At 40.6% G+C, this 27,582-nt stretch overlaps 1 protein-coding gene and 1 long non-coding RNA gene across 2 annotated transcripts; both read right to left on the reverse strand.

Moving 5' to 3' along the window:
* On the reverse strand, positions 1-26,991 carry LOC102082384 (leukocyte-associated immunoglobulin-like receptor 1). Its single transcript, XM_025904719.1, has 6 exons — positions 26,705-26,991; positions 26,329-26,361; positions 15,060-15,076; positions 1,326-1,590; positions 293-343; positions 1-8 (listed from the first exon to the last, which is right to left on the reverse strand). The coding sequence occupies exons 1-6, from the start codon at positions 26,739-26,741 to the stop codon at positions 1-3; spliced, it is 411 nt and encodes a 136-aa protein (XP_025760504.1). The 5' UTR covers positions 26,742-26,991.
* Positions 6,946-10,963, reverse strand: LOC109198373 (uncharacterized). The gene is made up of 3 exons (XR_002059194.2): positions 10,811-10,963; positions 7,983-8,264; positions 6,946-6,998 (listed from the first exon to the last, which is right to left on the reverse strand). It is a non-coding gene; the product is annotated as an uncharacterized LOC109198373 (long non-coding RNA).
* Positions 26,992-27,582: the final 591 nt, after the last annotated feature.

Below are 27,582 nucleotides of genomic sequence, written 5' to 3' on the forward strand. Positions count from 1 at the left end.
CTACAAAGCTGTAAGAAAAACAAGAGTTTTCACTGATTTTGATGAAACAGATAATGTGGATGAAACATCTCCAACTTACATGATACAGTCAGAGTGATGATATCACTCCACTCTGTTAACAAATAGTCCCTTCTGCCCCGGCAGCTGTATCCTCCACTGTCAGACTCAGTAACTGTGATTCTGTATTCATTGGATGTTGGAGGTGTGTTTAACTTGGCTGCTCTCCATTCATACGTCCACTGAGCTCCTTCACCTCCCTTAATCTCACATCTGACAGTGACTGTCTCACTGCTGTATATCTGAGTCCAGGATGGCTGCAGGGTCACAGTGGGCTTATTGGGAACTGTTCACATAAGAATGATCCAGTTAGGAGAAGAGAAACATAAAAACTCTGCTGTTTATAACATAAGAGTAGAGTGACTGCAAAACAGCTGATTCACAGGCAAACAGTTTAAACTTTAAAACAAAGTCACAACATAACAATTTCAAACTGTAACACAACATTTTTAGTAAAATGTACGAGTATTTACTTTGCACAGTGATCTTCTTTTGTTCAGATTCCAAAAATTACAGATTATTTTTTCATGAGTTGACAGCAGATTAAGAAGACTGGAAGAAATTATCATGTGAGAAACCTTTTCTAAAACTTCTGATGAGGTCATCATGTGAAACTGGTGCAGTTGCTGATTTGGGACATTGGAGTGTGTCACACTTGTAGTTATTGTATAACAAACAGCTTCTTGTGGCTCTGACTGATTTTCCATGAACTGAACCTTAAACCACTGATCCACTAATGGATCTGTTCTACACTGGAGGTTCTTCTAGCTGTAGTATCATTAAAGACATTATGACACTCATGAACACCTTTACTTTTCATTAATTTAAAAAAATAAATAAATAGATTCCATGAACAATAATTAGTGGAATAAATCTAAGTGGAACCTGTAATGTAGCAGAACAGTCTCTAATAAAATGAGGTTATATTGTAGCCAAACCTGAAATGTTGAGGAATTAATGTAAAAATGCTAAAAACAAAGGAAGTAACTGATCTGCAGTGATAAAGTCCACATGTGCAGCCATGAGGTCAAGATGGGACAGACTGGGATTATTACATTTGGACTGAATTCTTTCATCAAACTAACAAAATCTTTTTCCAGATGTTTCACTGAGTGATTATTAAATATATTTATACTGACATTAAAATATATTTGAAACTACTTTTGATCCTAAACAACAAAATAAACCTACAGTGCTGTTGAAAGACAAAGTGTTTGGTTGAGTTGATGAAACATTGTGCAGTATAAATAAAAATATGCCCAACTTACCTATTACTTTCAATGGGGTGCTATCACTCCACTCTGTCCAGGAAGAGCTTCTTGTGCCCCGGCAGCTGTATCCTCCACCATCAGACTCAGTAACACTGTTGATTCTGTATTCACTGGATGTTTCATGTATGTTTGACTGGCCTCGTCTCCATTCATACGTCCACTGAGCTCCTTCACTTCCTTGAATCTCACATCTGACAGTGACTCTATCACCGCTGTTTATCTCACCGCTGTATATCAGAGTCCAGGATGGCTGCAGGGTCACGGTGGGCTTAGGAGGATCTGTTCAAATAGAAAATATCCCGTCATCGGACTTATAGAAATATAAAATGATCATTGAAGCTGTCTTGGTTTTATTGCTCTTGTTAGTGGTAATCACATTTTTTCATCCTATTGACAATTTGACTGAAAATCAACAATAAAAAGTTTAATAAAAACAAACACATTAAACCTGGTAATTTACTGATATTTAGAATCTACCAGCAGAGTGACTGGAAACAACCAGCTGTGCACAAATCTGTGAGACTGAACATAACACATAAACACAATATCATGTAAACAACTTCAGTTTCTCAGATTTTACATTGTATAAATAATATATTCCACTATTTACTTATTTCTACATCTTTACATTTGCATATTTATAGATTTATGAACATATAATCCAGAGTTGTCAGTTGGCTGTTCTCCTTCTGAATAACCTGAGATCTTAGTTTCTAATGAAGCTCAGATCCTTTAATGTGTGGAGACAGATGTAGGAGATTTTCTACCAGTCTGTGGTAACAAGTGCGTCTGTTTTGCTGTTGTCTGCTGGGAGCCACACTGCAGAGGCACCAGAGCTCCTCAGACTGAGTCAATCATGCTGCCATAAAGAACACTTCAATAAATCATTCCTATCATTCTCTATAAAGCTGTATAATAACTCTTCATTCTGTGACAGGTGAACGCAGCAGTCAGGCATAAAATCCCAAACATATTATTTATTAATGTCATTTGCATTTCTGTCTTACACAATATCAGCCTTACGTTTACTGTTTTAACCAACTTTATTTTTACTGTTTTTTTCACTGTAAATATAAAAATTCCTGCGCTGTCTCATAGTGTAAGGCCCCACACCAGGCACTGCTGGGACTTTTATTTTATTGTCACACTTTGTTGTTTATTGTAGACTTTACTATTTACACTTTTTATCATGCTGCTCTAACACAACAATTTCCTTTGTGGGATCAATAAAGTATCTATCAAGATTGACCTGTTGAATATGTGTCCTATGTTGTAAACTCGCTGTGCTAACAGCTGGATTATTCACTCACATTAGGAACAACATGCAGAAAGAATTTACTGATAAGAACTTCAAGTGCTGCGTGTTAAGCTTTGTAGGAATGTTTAGCTTATTTTAGAGTTTAGAATGTTTGTTTGTTTTTCTAAGAGTGCATGTAGAGGATTCAGCAGAAAACAGACAAGTGACATGAGAAAACAAATAAGAGATGCAGTGTTTATGGAATAGTTTAATATGGGGCTCATTAGCTGGCCACTACTGAGCTCATAGTGATAAAATGAGTGGAGTGACATTGCTTAAGGAAAGTCACCGATTAAATTGTGGAATAAATTGGGATGATTCATGATTTGGGACAATAATAGTGATTTAATGATTTGAGAAAACCTGCACATGATGCCTGTCTTTTATGCTGAATACTTTATTATTCTTATGATCTATAGTCGGTTGAAAATGTGAAGTTTGATTTAACAGACGTTGTCTTCCAGGATACAGGCTCCAGGTGGAGCTGGGAGTTAGACAAGCTAAACATTTAATTGCTGACTGATGTTTTTACACAGGGTTACAGGTTGGAGTATGGCTGCTCCAAGTGGGAAACCCTGGAGATTGTCTTAGGGAGACTGTGCAACATTCTATGTCTCATTGGGAAGTTGACACATGGTGAAAGCCATGTGGGGAGAGGAGTGTTATTTTAATCTGTAGATGTCGTGAGGTGCCATGACGAGAAGCAGTGACTGAGAGGATCGTCCACAAGATGGGAGCTGAGGCCAGGAGAGAGTCTTCAGGAGGATCAGAGATCACCTTCAGCACAGCAGACATCGTGCAGGAGATCGTCAGGAGGAGACTCTGCACAGCAAAATCTTAAATAAGATGAAAGAGTGTCGACGTTGACGTTGAGGAAGACAACTAAGGTGTACGACGTGCTCTGCCTTAAAATCTTCAGCAGCGTTGGAACGTGAGAATCGAGGGATGGAGAGAGCGTGCCAAGCTCCAAAAGTGACAGCACAGAGGAAGTCCAGCGATGGAATTGTGATTCTCTGAACAACTCAAATATTTGATGCTCTGCAGAGAAGCCTTCTGTGTGGGAAAAGATGTAAACAGACAAGCCTTTCATCTAAATTTACATCATGTCAACTTGTCTAGGCTGGTTAAGGGGAAATTGAGAGAAACGGTAGTGTTAGGTGTGATAACTGTTGTTATTGTAACTGTGATTTTTCTTATAAGTGAATTGCCCAGAGACAGACCCGAATCCATTCCGGCGACTCCACCATCACAGGCCACGGCGAAGCGAACCAAACGTAGGGAAACAGGTAAATCAGATGAGTGTTTTGATTATTATGGCGGTATAGAGTTGGACCACGTTAAAGGGTCCACTACCTCGTATACATTCAACCTTCGTGCTGTCATTAAATGTAAGGGCTTAAACAGTTCATGGCGGGGATATGATGTACGCAGTTGAAGAGCTTGCTGAATAGTTGGGTCCAACGTCTTTAATGGCAGTACAAAATCGGATGGCGTTAGATATGTTGTTGGGAGAAAAAGGGGGTGTTTGTGTGATGTTTGGGGATATGTATTGTACTTTTATTTTAAATAACACAGCTCCGGGCAGCTTTGTGACCCGAACTCTGGAAGGCCTAAAGACGTTGTCCACCATGATGTATGAGCATTCAGGATTGGATAACCTCCTGGAAGCGTGGATGATTTCTGTCTTTGGGCAATGGAAAGGTTTCATTATGTCAATTATGGTTTCTTTGTCTGTTTTTACTGCAATATTAGTGACGCGTGGGTGTTGCTGTGTGCCTTGTATCAGAGCTTTGTTCGTAAGACTCATCAATCGTGCTGTGGGAGGATCTGATACAAAGTCCAACATCAGGAGACCACTTTTGGGAAATGGGGAGTCACAGTATGAAAACATTATGGTGAAAGATTTAGTGTAGTTTTATCTGCCATAGGGCAGATAAAAAGGGGGATTTGTAGGAATGTTTAGCTTATTTTAGAGTTTAGACATGTAGGAATGTTTAGTTTGTTTTAGAGTTTAGAAATGTGTTAAGATAGAATGTAGAATTATGGTAGAGACACTGACACTGCCCTGGATATAAATAAAGGCCTGACTGTGTCATGAACTTAGGAGTAGATCTTAGGAGACCCCCTCCCCAGTTGAACTGTGAGAGTAAGACAAAGAGGAGTTAATGCTGAGTGGAAATTCCCCAGAGGATACCTGTGTGGGGGTCTCAACATGTAACTTGATAACTGTGGTCTGGAAGGGAGATGGTTTTTATGGCCCCTAGGAGGAGACACACACACAGTGCTTAAACTGTTACACTCACACATCCACATGCACACTCACTCACGTGCACTCACATAGACACGCGGGTACGCGCACACACAGGCACCCATGTGCTCGTGCATACACACAGAGACAGAGTTTCCAGCACACCATGGGGGATTTATGATGGGGTCGCCTCTATAAAGCTGGCTGTAACTAACAAAGGGGTGAAGATTGTTTCAGAGGGACACCGGCCTCGTCTTCCCTTCTAGAAGTGCATGCTTAAATGAAGATGAAATAAAGATGAATAAAGATTTTGTAAAAATGACTACTGGGTCTGGTGCCGTTTTCTGGATCCCTCGACGAATCAAAGAACCGGGGCAAAACTGATTTCGTAACAGCTTGAAATCCTTTTCTTTTGATAGTTTGCAGTGGACAGACTGATCCTCACCAGGTGTCAAATAGTTTTAACATAATGGGAATCAGAGACTGAAGGAGGGTTTCACATGTTTGAGGAAAAGAGGAAAAATGTTCATGTTTTGTGTTTTATAAGAGTTTGTGTTTCTTATGCTCTGCTATATGTTTATTACAGTATAAGATGATCTAGGCTTCTGTTTTTTGATGTCTCATAAAATCAGTCTAAATGTTGTTTCTTGGAGCTGCAGAGCTACAACACAGGAAAAGTTAAACAGGTTATGAATTTGAATCAAATATAAATTGTCTGAAGTTATTTTCTTACAACAAATTTGACCATTTGAATGTCTGAGTGTCGGCATGTGACGGCTGTACTGAATATCATTTTGAGTTGTTCCACTGACATTTCAGCAAAATGGATTAGCCTCATCATTTTTTCACTTTGCTTTGCGAGGTATCTTTGAATTCAGCCTGCTGTAAGTTGATCATTTTGTTCCAAACAAAAGCTTAACTGTGATTTTCAGCTTTTGTGTGAACCTTTAGCAACATGTTTGTAAATAACTTTGTCTCAAATGATTAATAATGATCAGAAAGAGTTCATCATAGGCAGGTAAGGTTTTCATCACATAAGAAGGTTATTAAACATAATCCATTGTAATAAAGAGATGTCAGATTCAGCAATTTTGTTTTTAGATGCCAAAAAGCATTTCTGGGGCAACACTGTAACATGGCAGTTAGCACTGTGGCATTACAGCAAGAAGGTCCTGGGTTTAAATCCATCAGGCCTTTCTGTGTGCATGTTCCCCCGTGTGTGTCTGTGTGCGTATAAAGGTTCCTCCTGCAGTCCAACAACATGCAGATAGTTTAACTGGGGATCCTAAACTGTACATAGGTGTGAATGGTTGTATAAAATGTTCACAGCTCTGAAGTTTCATTAATTTAAAACAGAAATACAAAATCTTCATGTGACACCAAAGTCAAAACTAGACTGGAAAAAATTAAATTCTTATTTTGCCCCAAATTCATGATATTTAATTTGGAAAATTAAAGATAAAGTTAAAAAAAAACCCTGCTGCTATGAGTAAACATACCAGCAGTTAGAGAAAGGCTAACGTAGCAGAGCAGTCTCTCCTAAAATGAGGCCAAATTGTAGTCAAATGGAAACTTTGAGGAATTAGAAAAAAGAAAAATGCTAAAACAAAAGAACTGCATCATGACACTGAGCTGCAGTGATGAAAACTCCACATGTGCAACAACTGAAGTGAAGAAACTGGGATCATTACATTTGTATTTCATTTTTCATCAGATTTACTGAATATGTTTTTGTTTTGAGTGATTACTGTTTATAACTCCATTAAAAATTTGTTTACTTTTGTTGTTATTTTGTTGTACTTTTGTATGAAATGTGTAAAATAAATTAACATTAAAATGTCCTGTCATGTAATCAACTTACATGATACAGTTAATGTGATGATATCACTCCAATATGTTAACAAATAGTCCCTTCTGCCCCGGCAGCTGTATCCTCCACTGTCAGACTCAGTAACTGTGATTCTGTATTCATTGGATGTTGGAGGTGTGTTTAACTTGGCTGGTGTCCATTCATACGTCCACTGAGCTCCTTCACCTCCCTGAATCTCACATCTGACAGTGACTGTCTCACTGCTGTATATCTGAGTCCAGGATGGCTGCAGGGTCACAGTGGGCTTAGGAGGAGCTGTTCACATAACAGTGATCCAGTTAGGAGACAAAGAGAAACATAAAAACTCTGCTGTTTATAACATAAGAGTAGAGTGACTGCAAAACAGCTGATTCACAGGCAAACAGTTTAAACTTTAAAACAAAGTCACAACATAACAATTTCAAACTGTAACACAACACTTTTAGTAAAATGTACGAGTATTTACTTTGCACAGTTATCATCTTTTGTTCAGATTCCAAAAATTACAGATTATTTTTCATGAGTTGACAGCAGATTAAGAAGACTGGAAGAAATCATCATGTGAGAAACGTTTTCTAAAAGTTCTGATGAGGTCATCATGTGACACTGGTGCAGTTGCTGATTTGGGACATTGGAGTTTGTCACACTTGTAGTTATTGTATAACAAACAGCTTCTTGTGGCTCTCACTGATTTTCCATGAACTGAACCTTAAACCACTGATCCACTAATGGATCTGTTCTACACTGGAGGTTCTTCTAGCTGTAGGATCATTAAAGACATTATGACACTCATGAACACTTTTATTTTTCATTAATTTAAAAAAATAAATAAATAGATTCCATGAACAATAATTAGTGGAATAAATCTAAGTGGAACCTGTAATGTAGCAGAACAGTCTCTAATAAAATGAGGTTATATTGTAGCCAAACCTGAAATGTTGAGGAATTAATGTAAAAATGCTAAAAACAAAGGAAGTAACTGATCTGCAGTGATAAAGTCCACATGTGCAGCCATGAAGTCAAGATGGGACAGACTGGGATTATTACATTTGGACTGAATTCTTTCATCAAACTAACAAAATCTTTTTCCAGATGTTTCACTGAGTGATTATTAAATATATTTATACTGACATTAAAATATATTTGAAACTACTTTTGATCCTAAACAACAAAATAAACCTACAGTGCTGTTGAAAGACAAAGTGTTTGGTTGAGTTGATGAAACATTGTGCAGTATAAATAAAAATATGCCCAACGTACCTATTACTTTCAATGGGGTGCTATCACTCCACTCTGTCCAGGAAGAGCTTCTTGTGCCCCGGCAGCTGTATCCTCCACCATCAGACTCAGTAACACTGTTGATTCTGTATTCACTGGATGTTTCATGTATGTTTGACTGGCCTCGTCTCCATTCATACGTCCACTGAGCTCCTTCACTTCCTTGAATCTCACATCTGACAGTGACTCTATCACCGCTGTATATCTCACCGCTGTATATCAGAGTCCAGGATGGCTGCAGGGTCACGGTGGGCTTAGGAGGATCTGTTCAAATAGAAAATATCCCGTCATCGGACTTATAGAAATATAAAATGATCATTGAAGCTGTCTTGGTTTTATTGCTCTTGTTAGTGGTAATCACATTTTTTCATCCTATTGACAATTTGACTGAAAATCAACAATAAAAAGTTTAATAAAAACAAACACATTAAACCTGGTAATTTACTGATATTTAGAATCTACCAGCAGAGTGACTGGAAACAACCAGCTGTGCACAAATCTGTGAGACTGAACATAACACATAAACACAATATCATGTAAACAACTTCAGTTTCTCAGATTTTACATTGTATAAATAATATATTCCACTATTTACTTATTTCTACATCTTTACATTTGCATATTTCTACATTTATGAACATATAATCCAGAGTTGTCAGTTGGCTGTTCTCCTTTGAATAACCTGAGATCTTAGTTTCTAATGAAGCTCAGATCCTTTAATGTGTGGAGACAGATGTAGGAGATTTTCTACCAGTCTGTGGTAACAAGTGCGTCTGTTTTGCTGTTGTCTGCTGGGAGCCACACTTCAGAGGCACCAGAGCTCCTCAGACTGAGTCAATCATGCTGCCATAAAGAACACTTCAATAAATCATTCCTACTGTTCTCTATAAAGCTGTATAATAACTCTTCATTCTGTGACAGGTGAACGCAGCAGTCAGGCATAAAATCCCAAACATATTATTTATTAATGTCATTTGCATTTCTGTCTTACACAATATCAGCCTTACGTTTACTGTTTTAACCAACTTTATTTTTACTGTTTTTTCCACTGTAAATATAAAAATTCCTGCGCTGTCTCATAGTGTAAGGCCCCACACCAGGCACTGCTGGGACTTTTATTTTATTGTCACACTTTGTTGTTTATTGTAGACTTTACTATTTACACTTTTTATCATGCTGCTCTAACACAACAATTTCCTTTGTGGGATCAATAAAGTATCTATCAAGATTGACCTGTTGAATATGTGTCCTATGTTGTAAACTCGCTGTGCTAACAGCTGGATTATTCACTCACATTAGGAACAACATGTAGAAAGAATTTACTGATAAGAACTTCAAGTGTTATGTGTTAATCTTGAAATTCTTTTCTTTTGATAGTTTGCAGTGGACAGACTGATCCTCACCAGGTGTCAAATAGTTTTAACATAATGGGAATCAGAGACTGAAGGAGGGTTTCACATGTTTGAGGAAAAATGTTCATGTTTTGTGTTTTATAAGAGTTTGTGTTTCTTATGCTCTGCTATATGTTTATTACAGTATAAGATGATCTAGGCTTCTGTTTTTTAAAGTCTCACAAAATCAATCTAAATGTTGTTTGTTGGAGCTGCAGAGCTACAACACAAGAAAAGTTAAACAGGTTATGAATTTGAATCAAATATAAATTGTCTGAAGTTATTTTCTTACAACAAATTTGACCATTTGAATGTCTGAGTGTCGGCATGTGACGGCTGTACTGAATATCATTTTGAGTTGTTCCACTGACATTTCAGCAAAATGGATCAGCCTCATCATCTTTTCACTTTGCTTTGCGAGGTATCTTTGAATTCAGCCTGCTGTAAGTTGATCATTTTGTTCCAAACAAAAGCTTAACTGTGATTTTCAGCTTTTGTGTGAACCTTTAGCAACATGTTTGTAAATAACTTTGTCTCAAATGATTAATAATGATCAGAAAGAGTTCATCATAGGCAGGTAAGGTTTTCATCACATAAGAAGGTTATTAAACATAATCCATTGTAATAAAGAGATGTCAGATTCAGCAATTTTGTTTTTAGATGCCAAAAAGCATTTCTGGGGCAACACTGTAACATGGCAGTTAGCACTGTGGCATTACAGCAAGAAGGTCCTGGGTTTAAATCCATCAGGCCTTTCTGTGTGCATGTTCCCCCGTGTGTGTCTGTGTGGGTCTAAAGGTTCCTCCTGCAGTCCAACAACATGCACATATTTTAACTGGTGATCCTAAACTGTACATAGGTGTGAATGGTTGTATAAAATGTTTATAGCTCAGAAGTTTCATTAATTTAAAACAGAAATACAAAATCTTCATGTGACACCAAAGTCAAAACTAGACTGGAAAAGAAAAACTTTTGTAAAAACATTTATCTGAGTTTTATAGAAAATAATCTTAATTCAGAGTAAAATTTAATTGTTATTTTGCTCAAAGTTCATGATGTTTAATTTGGAAAATTAAAGATAAATAAAGTTAAAAAAAACAAACAAAAAAAACCCCACTGCTGCTATGAGTAAACATACCAGCAGTTAGAGAAAGGCTAACGTAGCAGAGCAGTCTCTCCTAAAATGAGGCCAAATTGTAGTCAAATGGAAACTTTGAGGAATTAGAAAAAAGAAAAATGCTAAAACAAAAGAACTGCATCATGACACTGAGCTGCAGTGATGAAAACTCCACATGTGCAACAACTGAGGTGAAGAAACTGGGATCATTACATTTGTTTTCCATTTTTCATCAAACTTACTGAATATTTTTGAAACATTGTGCAATATAAATAAAAAAGGGTGAAATATGTCCAACTTACATAACACAGTTAATGTGGTGATATCACTCCACTCTGTCCAGGAGGAGCTTCTTCTGCCCCGGCAGCTGTATCCTCCAACATGAGACTTAGTAGCTCTGATGATTTTGTATTCACTGGATGTTGGAGGTGTGTTTAACTTGGCTGGTCTCCATTCATACGTCCACTGAGCTCCTTCACCTCCCTGAATCTCACATCTGACAGTGACTGTCTCACCGCTGTATATCTGAGTCCAGGATGGCTGCAGGGTCACAGTGGGCTTAGGAGGAGCTGTTCAGATAAAAATATATCATTAGCAAACTGATAATTTTTACTTGAAAATCAATAATCAATAACCAGCTTTTTTAAAATAAATACTTTAAACCAGGTAATTTACTGATTTTTATATTCAACAATCAACTTATTACAACATCTTTATATTTACATATTTATACATAATCTATGAGTCGTCAGTTAGCTCTTGTTTGCTAACAATGCTGTTAAACCTCCAGTGATGGATTCAAAGGTGGAGACTGCTCTGCTCTCAGAAAAGGATTATTAGTTCATAAATGGTGAAATACAAAGTTTTCATGTGGGACCAAAGTTTATGTGAGTTCAGTTTTATAGAAAATAATCTTCATTCAGAGTAAAGTTAAATTCTTATTTTGTCCAACATTCATGATGTTTAATTTGGAAAATGTAAAGATAAATAAAGTAAAAAAAAAAAACTGCTGCTATGAGTAAACATACCAGCAGTTAGTGAAAGGCTAACGTAGCAGAGCAGTCTCTCCTAAAATGAGGTCAAATTGTAGTCAAATTAAAACTTGAAAAAAGAAAAATGCTAAAACAAAAGAACTGCATCATGACACTGAGCTGCAGTGATGAAAACTCCACATGTGCAACAACTGAGGTGAAGAAACTGGGATCATTACATTAGTTTTTCATTTTTTATCAAATTTACTGAATATGTTTTGCATCTCCAGATGTTTTACTGTGAGTGATTACTGTGTATTATTGTAAATACATTAAAAGCTGTTGTACATGAGATTTGATGTTTAGATATTAAATTAAAAACAAAAGCTTCTTTTTTATTGAAAGACAAAGTATTTTGATGTTTTTTTGGATGAAACATTGTGCAAGATAAATTGAAATGACCGAATCCAACTTACATAATACAGTCAATGTGATGTTGTCACTCCACTCTGTCCAGGAGGAGCTTCTTTTACCCCGGCAGCTGTATCCTCCACTGTCAGACTCAGTAACTGTGACTCTGTATTTATTGGATGTTTCAGGTATGTTAACCTGGCCTCGTCTCCATTCATACGTCCACTGAGCTCCTTCACCTCCATGAATCTCACATCTGACAATGACTGTCTCACCGCTGTATATCACACTGCTGTTTAACTGAGTTATGGATGGCTGCAGGGTCACAGTGGGCTTAGGAGGAGCTGTTCAAATAAAAATATTTGATTAGGAATCTGATTTGTGAATTTTACTTGAAAATCAATAGCAGAATTATAAAAATATGAATACATCATTAAAGCTTTCCTGGTTTTTATTTCTTCTTTTAATGGTAGTCATAATTTTGCATCCTGCTGACAATTTCACTTGAAAATCAACCCACAGAAGGTTTGGTTTTATATACAGTGGCTTGCAAAAGTATTCGGCCCCCTTGAACTTTTCCACATTTTGTCACATTACAGCCACAAACATGAATCATTGTTATTGGAATTCCAGGTGAAAGACCAATACAAAGTGGTGTACACATGAGAAGTGGAACGAAAATCATACATGATTCCAAACATTTTTTACAAATAAATAACTGAAAAGTGGGGTGTGCGTAATTATTCAGCCCCCTGAGTCAATGCTTTGTAGAACCACCTTTTGCTGCAATTACAGCTGCCAGTCTTTTAGGGTATGTCTCTACCAGCTTTGCACATCTAGAGACTGAAATCCTTGCCCATTCTTCTTTGCAAAACAGCTCCAGCTCAGTCAGATTAGATGGACAGCGTTTGTGAACAGCAGTTTTCAGATCTTGCCACAGATTCTCGATTGGATTTAGATCTGGACTTTGACTGGGCCATTCTAACACATGGATATGTTTTGTTTTAAACCATTCCATTGTTGCCCTGGCTTTATGTTTAGGGTCGTTGTCCTGCTGGAAGGTGAACCTCCGCCCCAGTCTCAAGTCTTTTGCAGACTCCAAGAGGTTTTCTTCCAAGATTGCCCTGTATTTGGCTCCATCCGTCTTCCCATCAACTCTGACCAGCTTCCCTGTCCCTGCTGAAGAGAAGCACCCCCAGAGCATGATGCTGCCACCACCATATTTGACAGTGGGGATGGTGTGTTCAGAGTGATGTGCAGTGTTAGTTTTCCGCCACACATAGCGTTTTGCATTTTGGCCAAAAAGTTCCATTTTGGTCTCATCTGACCAGAGCACCTTCTTCCACATGTTTGCTGTGTCCCCCACATGGCTTGTGGCAAACTGCAAACGGGACTTCTTATGGTTTTCTGTTAACAATGGCTTTCTTCTTGCCACTCTTCCATAAAGGCCAACTTTGTGCAGTGCACCACTAATAGTTGTCCTATGGACAGATTCCCCCACCTGAGCTGTAGATCTCTGCAGCTCGTCCAGAGTCACCATGGGCCTCTTGGCTGCATTTCTGATCAGCGCTCTCCTTGTTCGGCCTGTGAGTTTAGGTGGACGGCCTTGTCTTGGTAGGTTTACAGTTGTGCCATACTCCTTCCATTTCTGAATGATGGCTTGAACAGTGCTCTGTTGGATGTTCAAGGCTTGGGAAATCTTTTTGTAGCCTAAGCCTGCTTTAAATTTCTCAATAACTTTATCCCTGACCTGTCTGGTGTGTTCTTTGGACTTCATGGTGTTGTTGCTCCCAATATTCTCTTACACAACCTCTGAGGCCGTCACACAGCAGCTGTATTTGTACTGACATTAGATTACACACAGGTGCACTCTATTTAGTCATTAGCACTCATCAGGCAATGTCTATGGGCAACTGACTGCACTCAGACCAAAGGGGGCTGAATAATTACGCACACCCCACTTTGCAGTTATTTATTTGTAAAAAATGTTTGGAATCATGTATGATTTTCGTTCCACTTCTCACGTGTACACCACTTTGTATTGGTCTTTCACGTGGAATTCCAATAAAATTGATTCATGTTTGTGGCTGTAATGTGACAAAATGTGGAAAAGTTCAAGGGGGCCGAATACTTTTGCAAGCCACTGTAAAAAACACAGGTAATTTGATGATATTTAGAATCTACCAGCAGAGTGAAGGAAAACAAACATACAAATAACCCTGAGATGAGGCAATCTGAGATTTCTGTTCCACAAAGAGAGTTGGGTGGTGTAAACACAACATTTTATTTCTTAGAGTGCAGGTCTTTGTCCTCTAGAGAGGACATAACAGTAATATAGCTGAGTTCTGTACAGTCTGAGTCATTCAGCTCATTTTTTCTAAAGCAAGTAAAGAGACTGTTTCAGTGATTTATGTATGAAGAAATAAAAACATGTAAACTAGTGTCTGTGTCTTTAAATGAAAAACTAGATCTGATTTTTGAATTATTTCCTGAACAGATAAACACATGACTGCATTTGTTTTGTGATGTGGTGATAAAAATGTAGGTTTGTTTTAATCCTGAATTCTTTTTTGTTGTTATTGTCTTGACATTCTCCAGCAGAGCAGCAGCTGATGGCAGCATGTGTTCAGCCGACGAGATTCAATGACAACATTCGGTTTTGAAATAGTGGTGAAAACTCTGTGTTTGCAACCAAAGACATAAAGAAACTGGGAAAATTACATTTGCATTTATTTTTTTATGTAAGAAACAATTTTTTTTCTTGTTTGACTCTGAGTGATTACTGAATATTTTTACAATGACATTAAAAGCTGTTGTTCACGACTTTAGATACCAAATTTAAAAAAGAAACACACAGTACTGTTGAAATTATTTTGCAGTGTTTTTGGAATTAAAATGAGAGAAATATGTCCAAATTACCTATTACTCTCAATGTGATGGTATCACTCCGCTTTGTCCAGGACGAGCTTCTTTTACCCCGGCAGCTGTATCCTCCACTGTCAGACTCAGTAGCTCTGATGATTCTGTATTCACTGGATGTTTCACGTATGTTTGAGTGGTCTCGTCTCCATTCATACGTCCACTGAGCTCCTTCTCTTCCCTGAATCTCACATCTGACAGTGACTGTCTCACCGCTGTATATCTCAGGCCAAAATGGCTGCACAGTCACAGTGGGCTTATTGGGAACTGTTCACGTAAGAATGATCCAATTAGGAGAATAGAAACATAAAAATTCATAACATTAGCGTGACCACAAAAAAGATAATGATTAGTACAAAAAAAACATTTATTCGATAGATTTATGCACAGTCAATACATGAAGCTTGTTTTGATACAAGGCCTTGGGAAATAGGGATGCTGATGGTGTCACAGCAGCCTCTGGTGGTAATAAAATAAAATAAAATTAAAATATCACATTAACAGAATTATAGAAATATAAAATCATTATAAATATCTGTCCTGGTTTTATTGCTCTTGTTAATGGTAATCATAATTTTGTATTTTATTTGACTTGAAAATCAACTTAATGTAAAGTTTTTTTTTCATTAAGGACACACTGAGCATAATAATTATTAAATTGGCACATTTAGTTTTCTAAGTACTGGTTTGAACAGTGATTCCCTCCATAATCTGGAGAAAGCCATTTTTAACTGGAAAAAATATTTAAACTCATCAGTTTCCTGAATGACGACTGAATCGCTTTTAGTTGAGACTAAATTTGTGTTTCTTCTCCTTCCTCCGCAGGTGTAGATGCCTCCATCAGAGATAGAGATTGCACTCTTAGAGCTAAAAGAGATGATCTTATTTTCAGATGAGGGTTTTCTGAACTCATATTTTATGTCAGCAGAATCCTTTACATCACAGGTCAGTGTCACACTGCCCCCTACTGGTGTGGTTGTGCTGTCTGCTGTCAGAGTGGCCTTGATTTTAAGTTCTGTAAGTTAGAAAAATACGAGGCAATTATTGGGGTTCTCCTTTAAGTGGAAAAACGAGAGCCCCACCATATCTGCCACACAGATGTTCCAGCTGCAGTTTTATTTCCAACTGCAATTGTGAGCAGGTGAGCCAGGTTTCTATCGACACAACCATCACCTGCAGCTAAATAACGTCACTTAAATGAGTGAGTAATACGCCACCTGGTGGTTTGTTCTGAGTGTGACAGAAAGCCTGAGCTCAGGGTTTATGAACCCTTGACTTACAGAAAACTCTCCAAACTCATTTGTGGATCTGTCACAGCAAAAGTGCAGCAAAGGTCACGGGTAAGAAAACAGACAACTGGAAAGCAGGTGAGCTGTAACTTGATCACATGTGTGTGCTTAAAGCCAAAGTTCAAGTCTTTCCAGCTGATAATATCTATGCACACAGATGTTTTTACAGATTTACAAACCTGATTATACACACACGGATAATAATACACATACAAGACATATATATATATACATATATATACATATACATATATATACATAAATAATATATCGTTAGCTTCATAGCATAAGTGCCTAAGTCATTGTCTGGTCAAGGTGACTTAGGCAATTATGCTATGAAGCTAACGATATGTATATATATATACACATATATATATACCAGAGGCGCAAAACACCAGCTACTGGTAGACAGAGCAGTCAGCCGAGACTGCAAGACCAGACTGACCAACCTGTGCACAGCCTGGATTGATTACAAGAAGGCCTATGACTCAATGCCCTACAGATGGATACTGGAATGCCTAGAATTGTACAAGATCAACAGGACCCTAAGAGCCTTCATCAGGAACTCAATGGGGATGTGGCGTACAACACTAGAGGCCAACTCCAAGCCCATAGCACAAGTCACCATCAAGTGCGGGGTCTACCAAGGAGATGCTCTGTCCCCACTGCTGTTCTGCATAGGCCTGAACCCCCTCAGTGAGATCATTAACAAGACTGGCTACGGATACCGACTACGGAACGGAGCAGTTGTCAGCCACCTCCTGTACATGGATGACATCAAGCTGTATGCCAAGAGTGAACGAGATATCGATTCACTGATCCACACCACCAGGCTATACAGCAATGACATTGGAATGTCGTTTGGACTGGAGAAGTGTAGTCGGATGGTAACAAAGAGAGGGAAGGTAGTCAGAACTGAGGGGATCGAACTACCAGAAGGCAATATTGCAGACATAGAGGACAGTTACAAGTACCTGGGGATCCCGCAGGCGAATGGGAACCATGAAGAGGCCGCTAGGAAAGCTGCAACCACCAAGTACCTGCAGAGGGTCAGGCAAGTCCTGAGGAGTCAGCTGAACGGTAAGAACAAGATCCGGGCCATCAACACCTACGCCCTGCCCGTGATCAGGTACCCTGCTGGGGTAATAGGCTGGCCAAAGGAGGAGATAGAAGCCACTGACATAAAGACAAGAAAGCTCCTTACCATGCATGGAGGGTTTCACCCCAAGTCCAGCACCCTGAGGTTGTACGCTAAGCGGAAGGAAGGGGGCCGGGGACTGGTGAGTGTCAGCACCACAGTCCAGGATGAGACAATGAACATCCAAGAATACATTGAGAAGATGGCCCCAACTGACCGAGTGCTCAGTGAATACCTCAGGCAGCAGAAACCCAAGAAAGAGGAGGGAGACAAGGAACCATCATGGAAGGACAGGCCCCTGCACGGTATGTACCACCGGCAGATAGAGGAGGTGGCTGATATCCAGAAATCCTACCAGTGGCTGGACAAAGCTGGACTGAAAGACAGCACAGAGGCACTAATCATGGCAGCACAAGAACAAGCTCTGAGTACAAGATCCATAGAGGCTGGGGTCTATCACACCAGGCAAGACCCCAGGTGCAGGCTGTGTAAAGATGCCCCAGAGACAATTCAGCACATAACAGCAGGGTGCAAGATGCTAGCAGGCAAGGCATACATGGAACGCCATGACCAAGTGGCCGGCATAGTGTACAGCAGAGGTTCCCAAAGTGTGGGGCCCGCCCCCTAGGGGGGCACAGAGCCATTGCAGGGGGGCGCGGTATGAAAGAAAAAAAAAAAAAAAGAACGCTTGGACACTGCTAGCATTATGGACAGGTTTTTGACGGGGCTCCCACACAAACGCAAAGCAGGAGATGAAGCATCGCCAAATATGTTTCCAAACCAACTTCCTTCCAAGTCAAAGACTAGAAAATATGGTGAAGCACATCTTCCCTTTGGCTTCACCTGCACAAGTGCCAAGGTAGGTCTCCCCTGCAAAATTAGTTTCCCTGCGTCGGGAGCAGCGCTGGGCTCTCCAAATCACGGACAAACAGTATCCCACATTCTTGATTTTTAGTTCACAAACACTTCTTGTAATGACCAACTACTCCTGACATCTTGGACATGTTAGCTCTTTATACAGTAAAGTTACAGCGGGATACAAATAATATCAGGCTGATCCTGCCGTAATTTGTTCCCCCCCGGTTCAAATCACGGACAAACAGTATCCCACAGCTGTTTATGTGTTTAAACCCATTTTGCACAGAGAGGCATTTTTTGAAAAATGTATTGACAGCAATGTTGAATATTATTACACAGGAAAAAACAACTACACGTAAAATAATTACACCGTGACGCCTCTGCCTTTCTAAATGGAGGGACAGTAACTGCGTGTATATGTAAGCGTGTAAAACCTGAAGATCGTCAGATTAACAGTATTTTTTCTCTATCTGCCATTCTGCAATTCATCTCATGTAAACAATAACGTGGCGCACAGCGTGACGTGAAAAGAGGCACATACCTTTGTCGTTGCGTGATGAACTCTGTAATCCTCGTCCACACATAAACGCAAAAAAGGAGTTTTAAATAATCTCCGTTTTCGGTGAATCGCAACGCCGTTTACGTGTTGACGAAAAGCCCAAACGCATAAAAACAGCTGCGTTTTCAAAAATACCCGTGTAGGTAGGTGTGGACGTAGCGTAAATTTTATTACTACCCGTAATTTATTGCCGTTTACTTGTATTTGCTTAAATGTTTACTAAATGTTTGAGGTGTGAAATAAACCGCAATGAAGTTTGAAAACAAAATATGGGTGTGTGTGTTGGAGGATGCGTTTGTGCGGGGGGGGGGGGTGGTGTTTAGGTGGGGAGGGGCGCGAACATTTTCTTGTAAAACAAAGGGGGCCTGGCAAAAAAAGTTTGGGAACCACTGGTGTACAGGAACATCTGTGCCGAGTATAACCTGGAAGTCCCAAGGTCAAAATGGGAGACGCCCCCAAGGGTGATGGAGAATGACCGAGCAAAGATCCTGTGGGACTTCCAGATACAGACGGACAAAATGGTGGTGGCTAACCAACCGGACATAGTGGTGGTAGACAAACAGAAGAAGACGGCCGTAGTGATCGATGTAGCGGTTCCGAATGACAGCAATATCAGGAAGAAGGAACACGAGAAGCTGGAGAAATACCAAGGGCTCAGAGAAGAGCTCGAGAAAATGTGGAGGGTGAAGGTAACGGTGGTCCCAGTGGTAATCGGAGCACTAGGTGCGGTGACTCCCAAGCTAGGTGAGTGGGTCCAGCAGATCCCGGGAACAACATCGGACATCTCTGTCCAGAAGAGCGCAGTCCTGGGAACAGCTAAGATACTGCGCAGGACCCTCAAGCTCCCAGGCCTCTGGTAGAGGACCCGAGCTTGAAGGATAAACCGCCCGCAGGGGCGTGCTGGGTGTTTTATATACATATATATATATGTGTATATATGTATATATATATACATACATATATACATATATATATATGTAGGAAGAAAAATAACACAAAGGATGAAAAAAACCTAAGCTTCAAATTAAAGAGGAAATAATCAAAAAAACAAATACTAAACAGAGACGAGGAAGAAGCACTCAGAGGAAGATGATGAAAGACCCTGACAGTCATAAATAAATAAATCTGCATCGATGGTACTTTGTCCAATTTCTTTCACTTGTTGCTCTTGTGTATGTGAAGCCTTATTCATTTATAACTTTAACAGCTTTAAAAACCTTTTGAAGAGGACACTGAGGCAGACAGCACACCATGCCAGTATAAATAACTGAGGGTAAGAAATAAGACTTTAACTGACTGACCTGTGGTTGAGTCTGTTTTCAGATTAGAGTTACCTGCATTTACCCTAAACTCATCACGCTGTGCCTTAACAAATTAGATTGATCCTCCAGTTCATCAGCATCTTGTGAATCATAACTGTGATCTGTGAGGATGGACAGATAAATACTCATGAAAAGGAAATCAGTCAGTTTCAAGGCAACAAACTCTAGTAAATATAAAGTTTGTGTAGCGTCTGAGTGAAACATCTGCTCACATGGTTGCACTCTTGATATGATCATTTTAATATTTTAACCAATAAATGCAGTGGAGTGTGAGCTGTATCATATACAATATTTTGTCCCTCAGGTTAGTCCTGAAATATAGTTTATTTTAAATTTGTTATATGATGGGTCACATTTATTCATCTGCTTCTTCCTGGTCTGTCCATGTCAAAGTCCGCCATCTAGTGGTTAAATTGAGGAAGTGCCGAGTAATAATGGCTAGAGCTCCGTGTCTGTGATAGTTCTGCATCTGTTGCTCTTGAGATGGGATAAAGTGTAAGTTTGGGGAGATGATGGATTGTTTCTACATATTAGTGCTCTGTCCTTCTTGTGGGTCTGTGACGTTTGTTACATTACTACTGTAAGCTAACTGTTAGTGCTTTGTTTTGCCTGTTAGCATAAAACATGTCAGCATGTGGTTCTCCCTACATTACTTGACAGCCTTTGTCCATTTATTGTTAATGTTATGCAGGGCTGGACTGGGACAAAAAATCGGCCCGGGCATTTTGACTAGAGACCGGCCCACCAGGATAGAGATTGAAAATGTGACGTCATTCAGGGGTAAAACCGCAAAGGATTCTGGGAACTTGTGGCAAGAGGTACTAGCGCACGCAGGCTTTCAATTGAACTCGGTTACACAGCGATAAAAAGAAACCCACAAAATGGCAAGAAGCTGTTGTATTATTATTTTTTTTTATTTTTTTTTAATTTTAACCTGTCCCGTTTGGTTCTTTTGCCATCACAATTATTGTCTAAAGGCGAAGAAAGATGCCCAACGGATTTACTTTACCAAATGGACCATCCCAGCCTTGCCGTAATGGTCCATCTGATTCACCTTTTATTGTTTATTGTATTTTCACTTGCTGAATACGGGACAGACTTGACTGGTGGAAAGAAGGGGGAGAAAGAAAAGAAAAAAAAAACCTGAGAAGAGGGACGGGGAAAAAGGGCAAAAAACAAAAACCAACAGAATAAGCAGACAAAAAAAAAAAAATACATATCGATCACCTGGATCACCTGTTGAGAAAGAAAAAAGAAAGCAAGCAGAAGAAGACAAGAGTAATAAACAAGATCACAATGATATATGGGAATATGACAGTAAATACTAAATATTAAACATTATGGTGCAGCACGTGAGATCGACAGCGCACAGTGTGCTTTGAGGTAGGAGCTCAAAAGGGTGTAGTTTGTGTGTGTGATCACCCGTGTGTACACCTGTGAGCATGAACGCGCTTGTTTTTAAAAGGTTCCTTCATGTAATGATCTGCTAGAGGGTGTGGGGGGCCACTGCCCCGTCCTCCAGGGCATGAAGCAGGTATGGAGGAGATCAAAACTCCAGACATCCAGAGGCCCCCAGAACACAAGAGACCAAGGAAGACCAACAGAGGGGCAGCCGCGCCACTATCCCAGAAAGAGCTGAGGAGAGTCCCAGATGAGGGGTCACTCAGCAGCCGCGGAGCAGAAGTCAGGGGGGTTGCAGTGACGTGCCCGTGAGCTCCGCCGGCAGCCAGCTGTGCCTGAGTGACCGAGCCCCGGGCCGAGAGGCCGAGGGCACCCCATCCCCGAAGTGCCCCGAGCGAGCCCCAGGCTCCATGCCCCGATAAGCAGCCGCCAAGGAGTGAGCCGGTGGGTACCTGGGCGCCCACCCCCGGACACAAAGAACCACCAACGCACCGATGTCTGAGGGCGTCTGCCACCGGCAGGGGAAGTGGTGGGGGAGATGGGCCTCCAAACCTTGGAGGGCCTGAGATGTCCCCAGAGAGGTGGGGTCTGATACCCAACCTGACATATAGACACAGACAAACAGGCACACACAGATACAAACATCTATTCCCACCCTCATGCTCTCAACACTCACCCAACGTGGAGACAGACATAGAGAGACACTGTACACACAATCACACTCCCCAAGCGTACTCTAAGCCCTGGGTCTAGGTACCCTTGCCCCTGGAGGGGGAAACTGCGCCCAGACCCAGGTGGTGTTACCCTTTTCCCTGCGGTGGGGAGAAGCAGACCGCCCCGACTCCGCAGCAGCAGGGAGGCCCCACATTCCAGACCCCAGTCGGACGGCCAACTCCTCCTCCTAGCCCCCCCGCTCCAGCAGGCCGCAGAGAACGGGGGTGTAGGAAGACTCCAAACCTCCCTCCACCCGCTCATATGTAGTGTTGATGTATGTGTGTTCTAAGGTGCATTTAAAACCCAGGAGGGCATGGAACTACCTGCCAGAGCAGCACGTAAGCGTATAGCCCCTCCTGCTAGCCCTCAATGTCTACGTGTACTTAAAATTGAGAGGTGGGCAGCGACGCCAGGGGTAAGGTGTACACCCTGATGGTGATTGGAATCCGTGTAGCGTGCCCACCCCCAAGATCCTATATGTATGTGTAATGAGAGTGTGAGTAATGTGAATGTCTAAGTTGTGGGATAAAATTGAGGCAGAGGCAGCCAGAAGGGGACAGAGGGGGGGGATGTCTCCTCTGCACCCTGGTGACACACCCCTACCCCAAGGGTGATTGTGGTGGAGCGGGAAGAGGGAGGCAGCTGGAGATGGGGAGGGAAGGAAGGGAGGGGCAAGTGACCCCTCCCTGGGGTCAGCTCCCCCGCTGACCCCAGTAGGCACCCCCATACTCTGCAACCCGCCAGGGAAAGGGGGGCCCAGGCCCATCCAGACCGGGGCCCAGTGGAGCAGCGCCTCCCGGCCCCACAGAGCCCGGGACAGTCCACCTGACCCCACCACAGAGAAAACTGCACCCACCCCATCATCCACTCATCTTCCAGACTACACAAGACAATAGACGCCCAGGCTGAGATCTTCCTCCACCTCTCCTGTATCTCCCCCTCCTGCAGAGAGAGTTCCTGAAGAGAGGAAGGCTCCTGCAGGATGTGACAACCTCCCCCACCAGTTGAAGAGCCCCCCAGGTGGTTCGATGCACAGGCGGCACCCTGCGCCAGGACTGGGCCCCCATACACCCACCCGCCCACAACCCCGGCAACACACCAACCAGGACCCAAGCCCCTGAGGCTTGGCCAGGGCCCCAGCCCAGAGACGGAGTGCCCCCAGAACCTCACGCCCATCCCGGACCCACCCAGGGGCAACCAGGCTACCAGGTCAGTAACCCACGTCCGTCAGCACAGACCCTCCCCTAGCCCTGCTGCACGCAGCCACAAGGAAACCGTCACCTAAGAGCCAACAGAGCCCCTAATTGGCCATGACCGCTACCCCGGGTTGAGCCCCCCAAGGAAGATGCTCCCGGGGAACCCCCCGATGCCCTAAGCCTGTCCCTACCCCCACACCTATCACAACAGTGAAGGTGGGACCAAACTAAGACCCCCCACCCCCACTAGGTGATGGAGCTGATCAAAGGAGCCCAGAGCAATTGATCTGATGTGGTGGCAGAGGCTGTATCAAGACTAATGTGATCTAATAGATAATTTCTATATTGGTTAGAATTAAGATTATTTTTATTTTTCCAGTTCATGAGGACTGTTTTCTTGGCTATGCATAGGGCAGTGAAAACCATATGGGCTATATTCTTTTCCGTAGTGACATTATCTAAGCTGCCCAACAAACACACTAAAGGGGAAGTTGGAATGTTACATTTCAGACACTTTGATAAGTCTTCACATATCTCACACCAAAACTTCTGAACTGGTGGACAGAACCAAAGTGCGTGGATATAATTGTCCGGTGAATTGGTTTGGCAGTGTGAGCAGTTGTTGGTAGACGTAAAGCCCATCTTGAACATCCGATGACCTGTATAGTGCACTCTATGTAGTATTTTGTATTGAATTAATTGAAGACTGGGATTTCTAATTAGATGAAAAGTTTTTAAGCAAATCTGAGACCAGAAGTTTTGGTCAAAGTTAACTGATAAATCCGCTTCCCATTTTGCAATAGGAAGTGATATTGATTCATTTGTTTTAGAAAGCATTCTGTATATTTTGGATAGTAATTTGGGGGTTTTAAGAGAAAGAAATTGAACCACACTTGGTGGTGTTTGTAGTTCAACTTGACCCAGTTTAAATCTCTTTTTTATTATGGATTTAATTTGTTGATATTCTAAAAATCTTTTCTTGTTGATCCCATATTGTGTAACTAGTCTGTCAAATGAAATAAATTCTGTTCCTTCTAGTATATGTTCTAAATATTTGATTCCTTTACTGTTCCTTTAGCTGTTGTATTATTAACTGCAATAGCCGGTCGCATGACAGCCATGGGAAGCCGACGGGTAAAGAGATCGGGTTTTTTTATCGGATGTCGTTGAAGAGAAATTTTTTAAGCCATGTTTCCGAAGTAAGAGCCAACGGATGGTCTGGATATACCAAATATAACATCTCAGAACACTCCAGCTCACATGTTAGTCTGCTCCAAGCATTCCCACAAAGGTCAGTGTTTTGTAGTAGTTAATATGTCATTTTTCATAACATAATTGGTGATATAGCTTACAAGCAAGTCTGGCGCTGAACAGAAATTGTCGCGCTATGCTCCTTTATTTATTGTGCATAAATAGTGAATTGTCCTGACACAATATTGCGTTTCGCTTCTGTTATTACCATGGTACATTGACAAAAACATATACTTTTATTCACAGGGTAAAACAGTTGTTTTGTATCACTAATTGCCCAGTGCGATTACAACATACAATATTATTGTCAGTGCTACATTTCTGTAATGCGCACCAGAAATTATTTCCACTACTAATTAATTACTGTTGAGCTCAAAGGTTATATTAATAAACAGTTAACGATTGTGTATTTATGAAGAGGATTTGTGAGACTGGTAAAGTTACCTTTGTTTGTACGATGGTCGTTCTACACAGTGCATTTCAAGGTCCTGTACCCATCCGTCGGTAAACTGTACCCGGGCTTGTTGCAGTGACCTGAAGTTACTAAAAACTTCAGGAGTGTATGCACTCACTCCAAGAACCGTATAATTATAAATCTGAGCGTGGTGAAAGTTGGGCAGCACGCTAACGTCTTTTGTCCACTCTGTGTGCTCATAAGGGTCTGACCCTTTCACTCCTTTGATTTTTTCCTCGTATCTTTTCTTTGCCTTTTCGTCGAGTCTGTCTTTGTACGGTCCGGCATTGTTCTCCTTAGTTTTGTACATTCCTTTTTTGTGCGGCAAAGAAAAACCAAGAAGGTATTGGAACCGGAGAATGAACGTTTTGCGGTGCTGCAAATGCTTGCATTTGATGCGGTACTTGGATTGTTTTGCCACGAGTTCCCGGCATGCAACGCGCAAAAGTCACGTGATCTGTCAATTGCTATAGGAAAAACCATAAAGCCTTTGCATGAAAACAACTGCTTTGATGTACACTGCCTTGTTGGTATATATGTATCAATCTAATAAACTTAAACCTACACCATCCTCCCTATTCTGGATTTTAAACAGTACATAGCGGAAACAAAAAGACTGCTTGGTCGAGTTAACCTCCTGAACTATCTACAACACATGGTAGAAACCTTAAATTAAGACCAAGAACACTAGAGGTGAGACATGATCATTAATTAATATTAAAATTAATAAATGACAGATTTAGTGATATTTTCATAAACACCTCCTTTCCTTTTTTTGTTCTCCATTTTCTTTAGTTCGTCTATAAGTTTGCTAAACAAGGGGGAGGGTGCATCCGGCCTCCTCGGCTGTAATTGGTCCAGCCCAGAGTCAATCATGACCAATTGGCCAATCCAACACCTTTCATTATATATACCCTTCCTAAAAAAAAAAAAAAAAAAAAAAAATCCATCGGCTCATAAAAACAAAAAATCGCCAGCGGCCCACCGGGCAAATGCCCGGTATGCCCGATGGCCAGTCCAGCTATGATGTTATGATCTTGCATTGGTCATGTGACATTTGTGCATCTACACTGAGATTAAATGTACCTGCTCTGTTTTGTTGTTACAGTTTTACAGAATGAAAGTGGTACAAATGGTACATCAGTAAAAGCTCTGAAGAACGCCACAGTCTCCACATGGAGCGCTTACTGAAGCCATTTATGTTTAACTGCACAGGCTGAATAGAAGCATTCAGACTGTGCAGAAGATAACATGTAAACACAGGGAGGATATTATTGAGCACATTATAGGAGATAACAGCTACATATATGAACAGGAAGAAAATAATCATTTCTTACCTTCAGCATTTCCACAGATGACAGTACTGAGCACTAAAATAATGAATAAAACCTCATCAGACATTATACAACTGACAAAATCAAACAAACAAAAATAAATTAAGACATTTTTAAAGATGAACAGTAATCACCAGTAATATGTTTGTCAATAAACTAAAATAAATATAATAACTCAAACTGTTATAACACAGTGTGTAACTATAAGTGATGCAAAAAGCAGCAGTGTATCAAACATTTAAACACTTAAAGAATCACAAGTCTGCTTTGTTCCAGCTCTCAGGTAAACAGGTTAAAGCAGTGACACACTGTAATTCTCACAGATCAGAAACATTTTCATTAATCGCTGCCATTCAAACAATGTCAGACGTGTACTTACAGAAAAAGCCCATCATGCAGAGCAAAGAGTGCCCCATCGTCACATCCAGCCTGCTGCACTCTGATCCACAGATAATCAAACAGTTTTACTTTACAGAAAAAAGAGAAGTTGTGTTTAACATAGACATGACAAGAGTTTTTCTACAGTTTCTTCTTCTGATTGGTCTCTCTGTGCTTCCTGTCCTTACACACAAAACTCAAACAGCTCCTGTAGCTTTGACCGCAGCAGTTGGTTGACATGTTTATATTTCCTGTCCACTGCAAACATAGAAGCTTGTTTCTTCTGTTGTGTTGTTTCCTTTCTCTATAAAATGCAAAGCTGTTGTGTTGCTTCATGTAAAGAGACATGTTTTGCCCTTTTGGGGAACTTTTTTGGGTGCAATATCCCTTATTATTTGTGTCCTGGCAGGTCTCTGCAGACTGGGAGTCACTGAGAGTGAATATACCAAAACAGCTTTTCTACTTTGGTGCCTGTATTTTCACTAAAGCCTTTTTAAATATTTTTTTTCTCCTTTTGATTGTTTAACAGAGGAATTCAAGTTAATTCTTACTTTAGGCTGCATTAAAATGTTTATTTTATTTGACTCTTAGCTGAAACATCATCATGCAGTAATATAGTGAAAAGGCTCCTTTGACCTCAGACCTGTGAAAGTTTCCACCTTGTGGTTAAATTCTGGTTTTAAGTTTGGTGGAGACCCAAACACAGGAAATGACTCAGTGTGTGGCTGAAGTGAGACTAAAGACCTTTATGTTTCACCGACTAAAGTAACAATTAAATTCATAGTTAAATGTATTATGTGTTGTCGTATGAAAGTAAAGCAGGAACTCATTTATTCTGCAGACTGTTCTTTGTCTTGCTTTGACATGTATGTACAGATG

This window comes from Oreochromis niloticus, linkage group LG3, assembly GCF_001858045.2.
Source record: "Oreochromis niloticus isolate F11D_XX linkage group LG3, O_niloticus_UMD_NMBU, whole genome shotgun sequence".
Taxonomy (NCBI): Eukaryota; Metazoa; Chordata; class Actinopteri; order Cichliformes; family Cichlidae; genus Oreochromis; species Oreochromis niloticus.

Coding starts and splice junctions, on each gene's coding strand:
- LOC102082384 (XM_025904719.1), bottom strand. CDS start 26,741: ATGGGGCACTCTTTGCTCTGCATGATGGGCTTTTTCT. Junction 26,362..26,704: donor CTGCATGATGGGCTTTTTCT/GTAAGTACACGT, acceptor TCATTATTTTAG/TGCTCAGTACTGTCATCTGT. Junction 344..1,325: donor CACCCCATTGAAAGTAATAG/GTAAGTTGGGCA, acceptor TTATGTGAACAG/TTCCCAATAAGCCCACTGTG.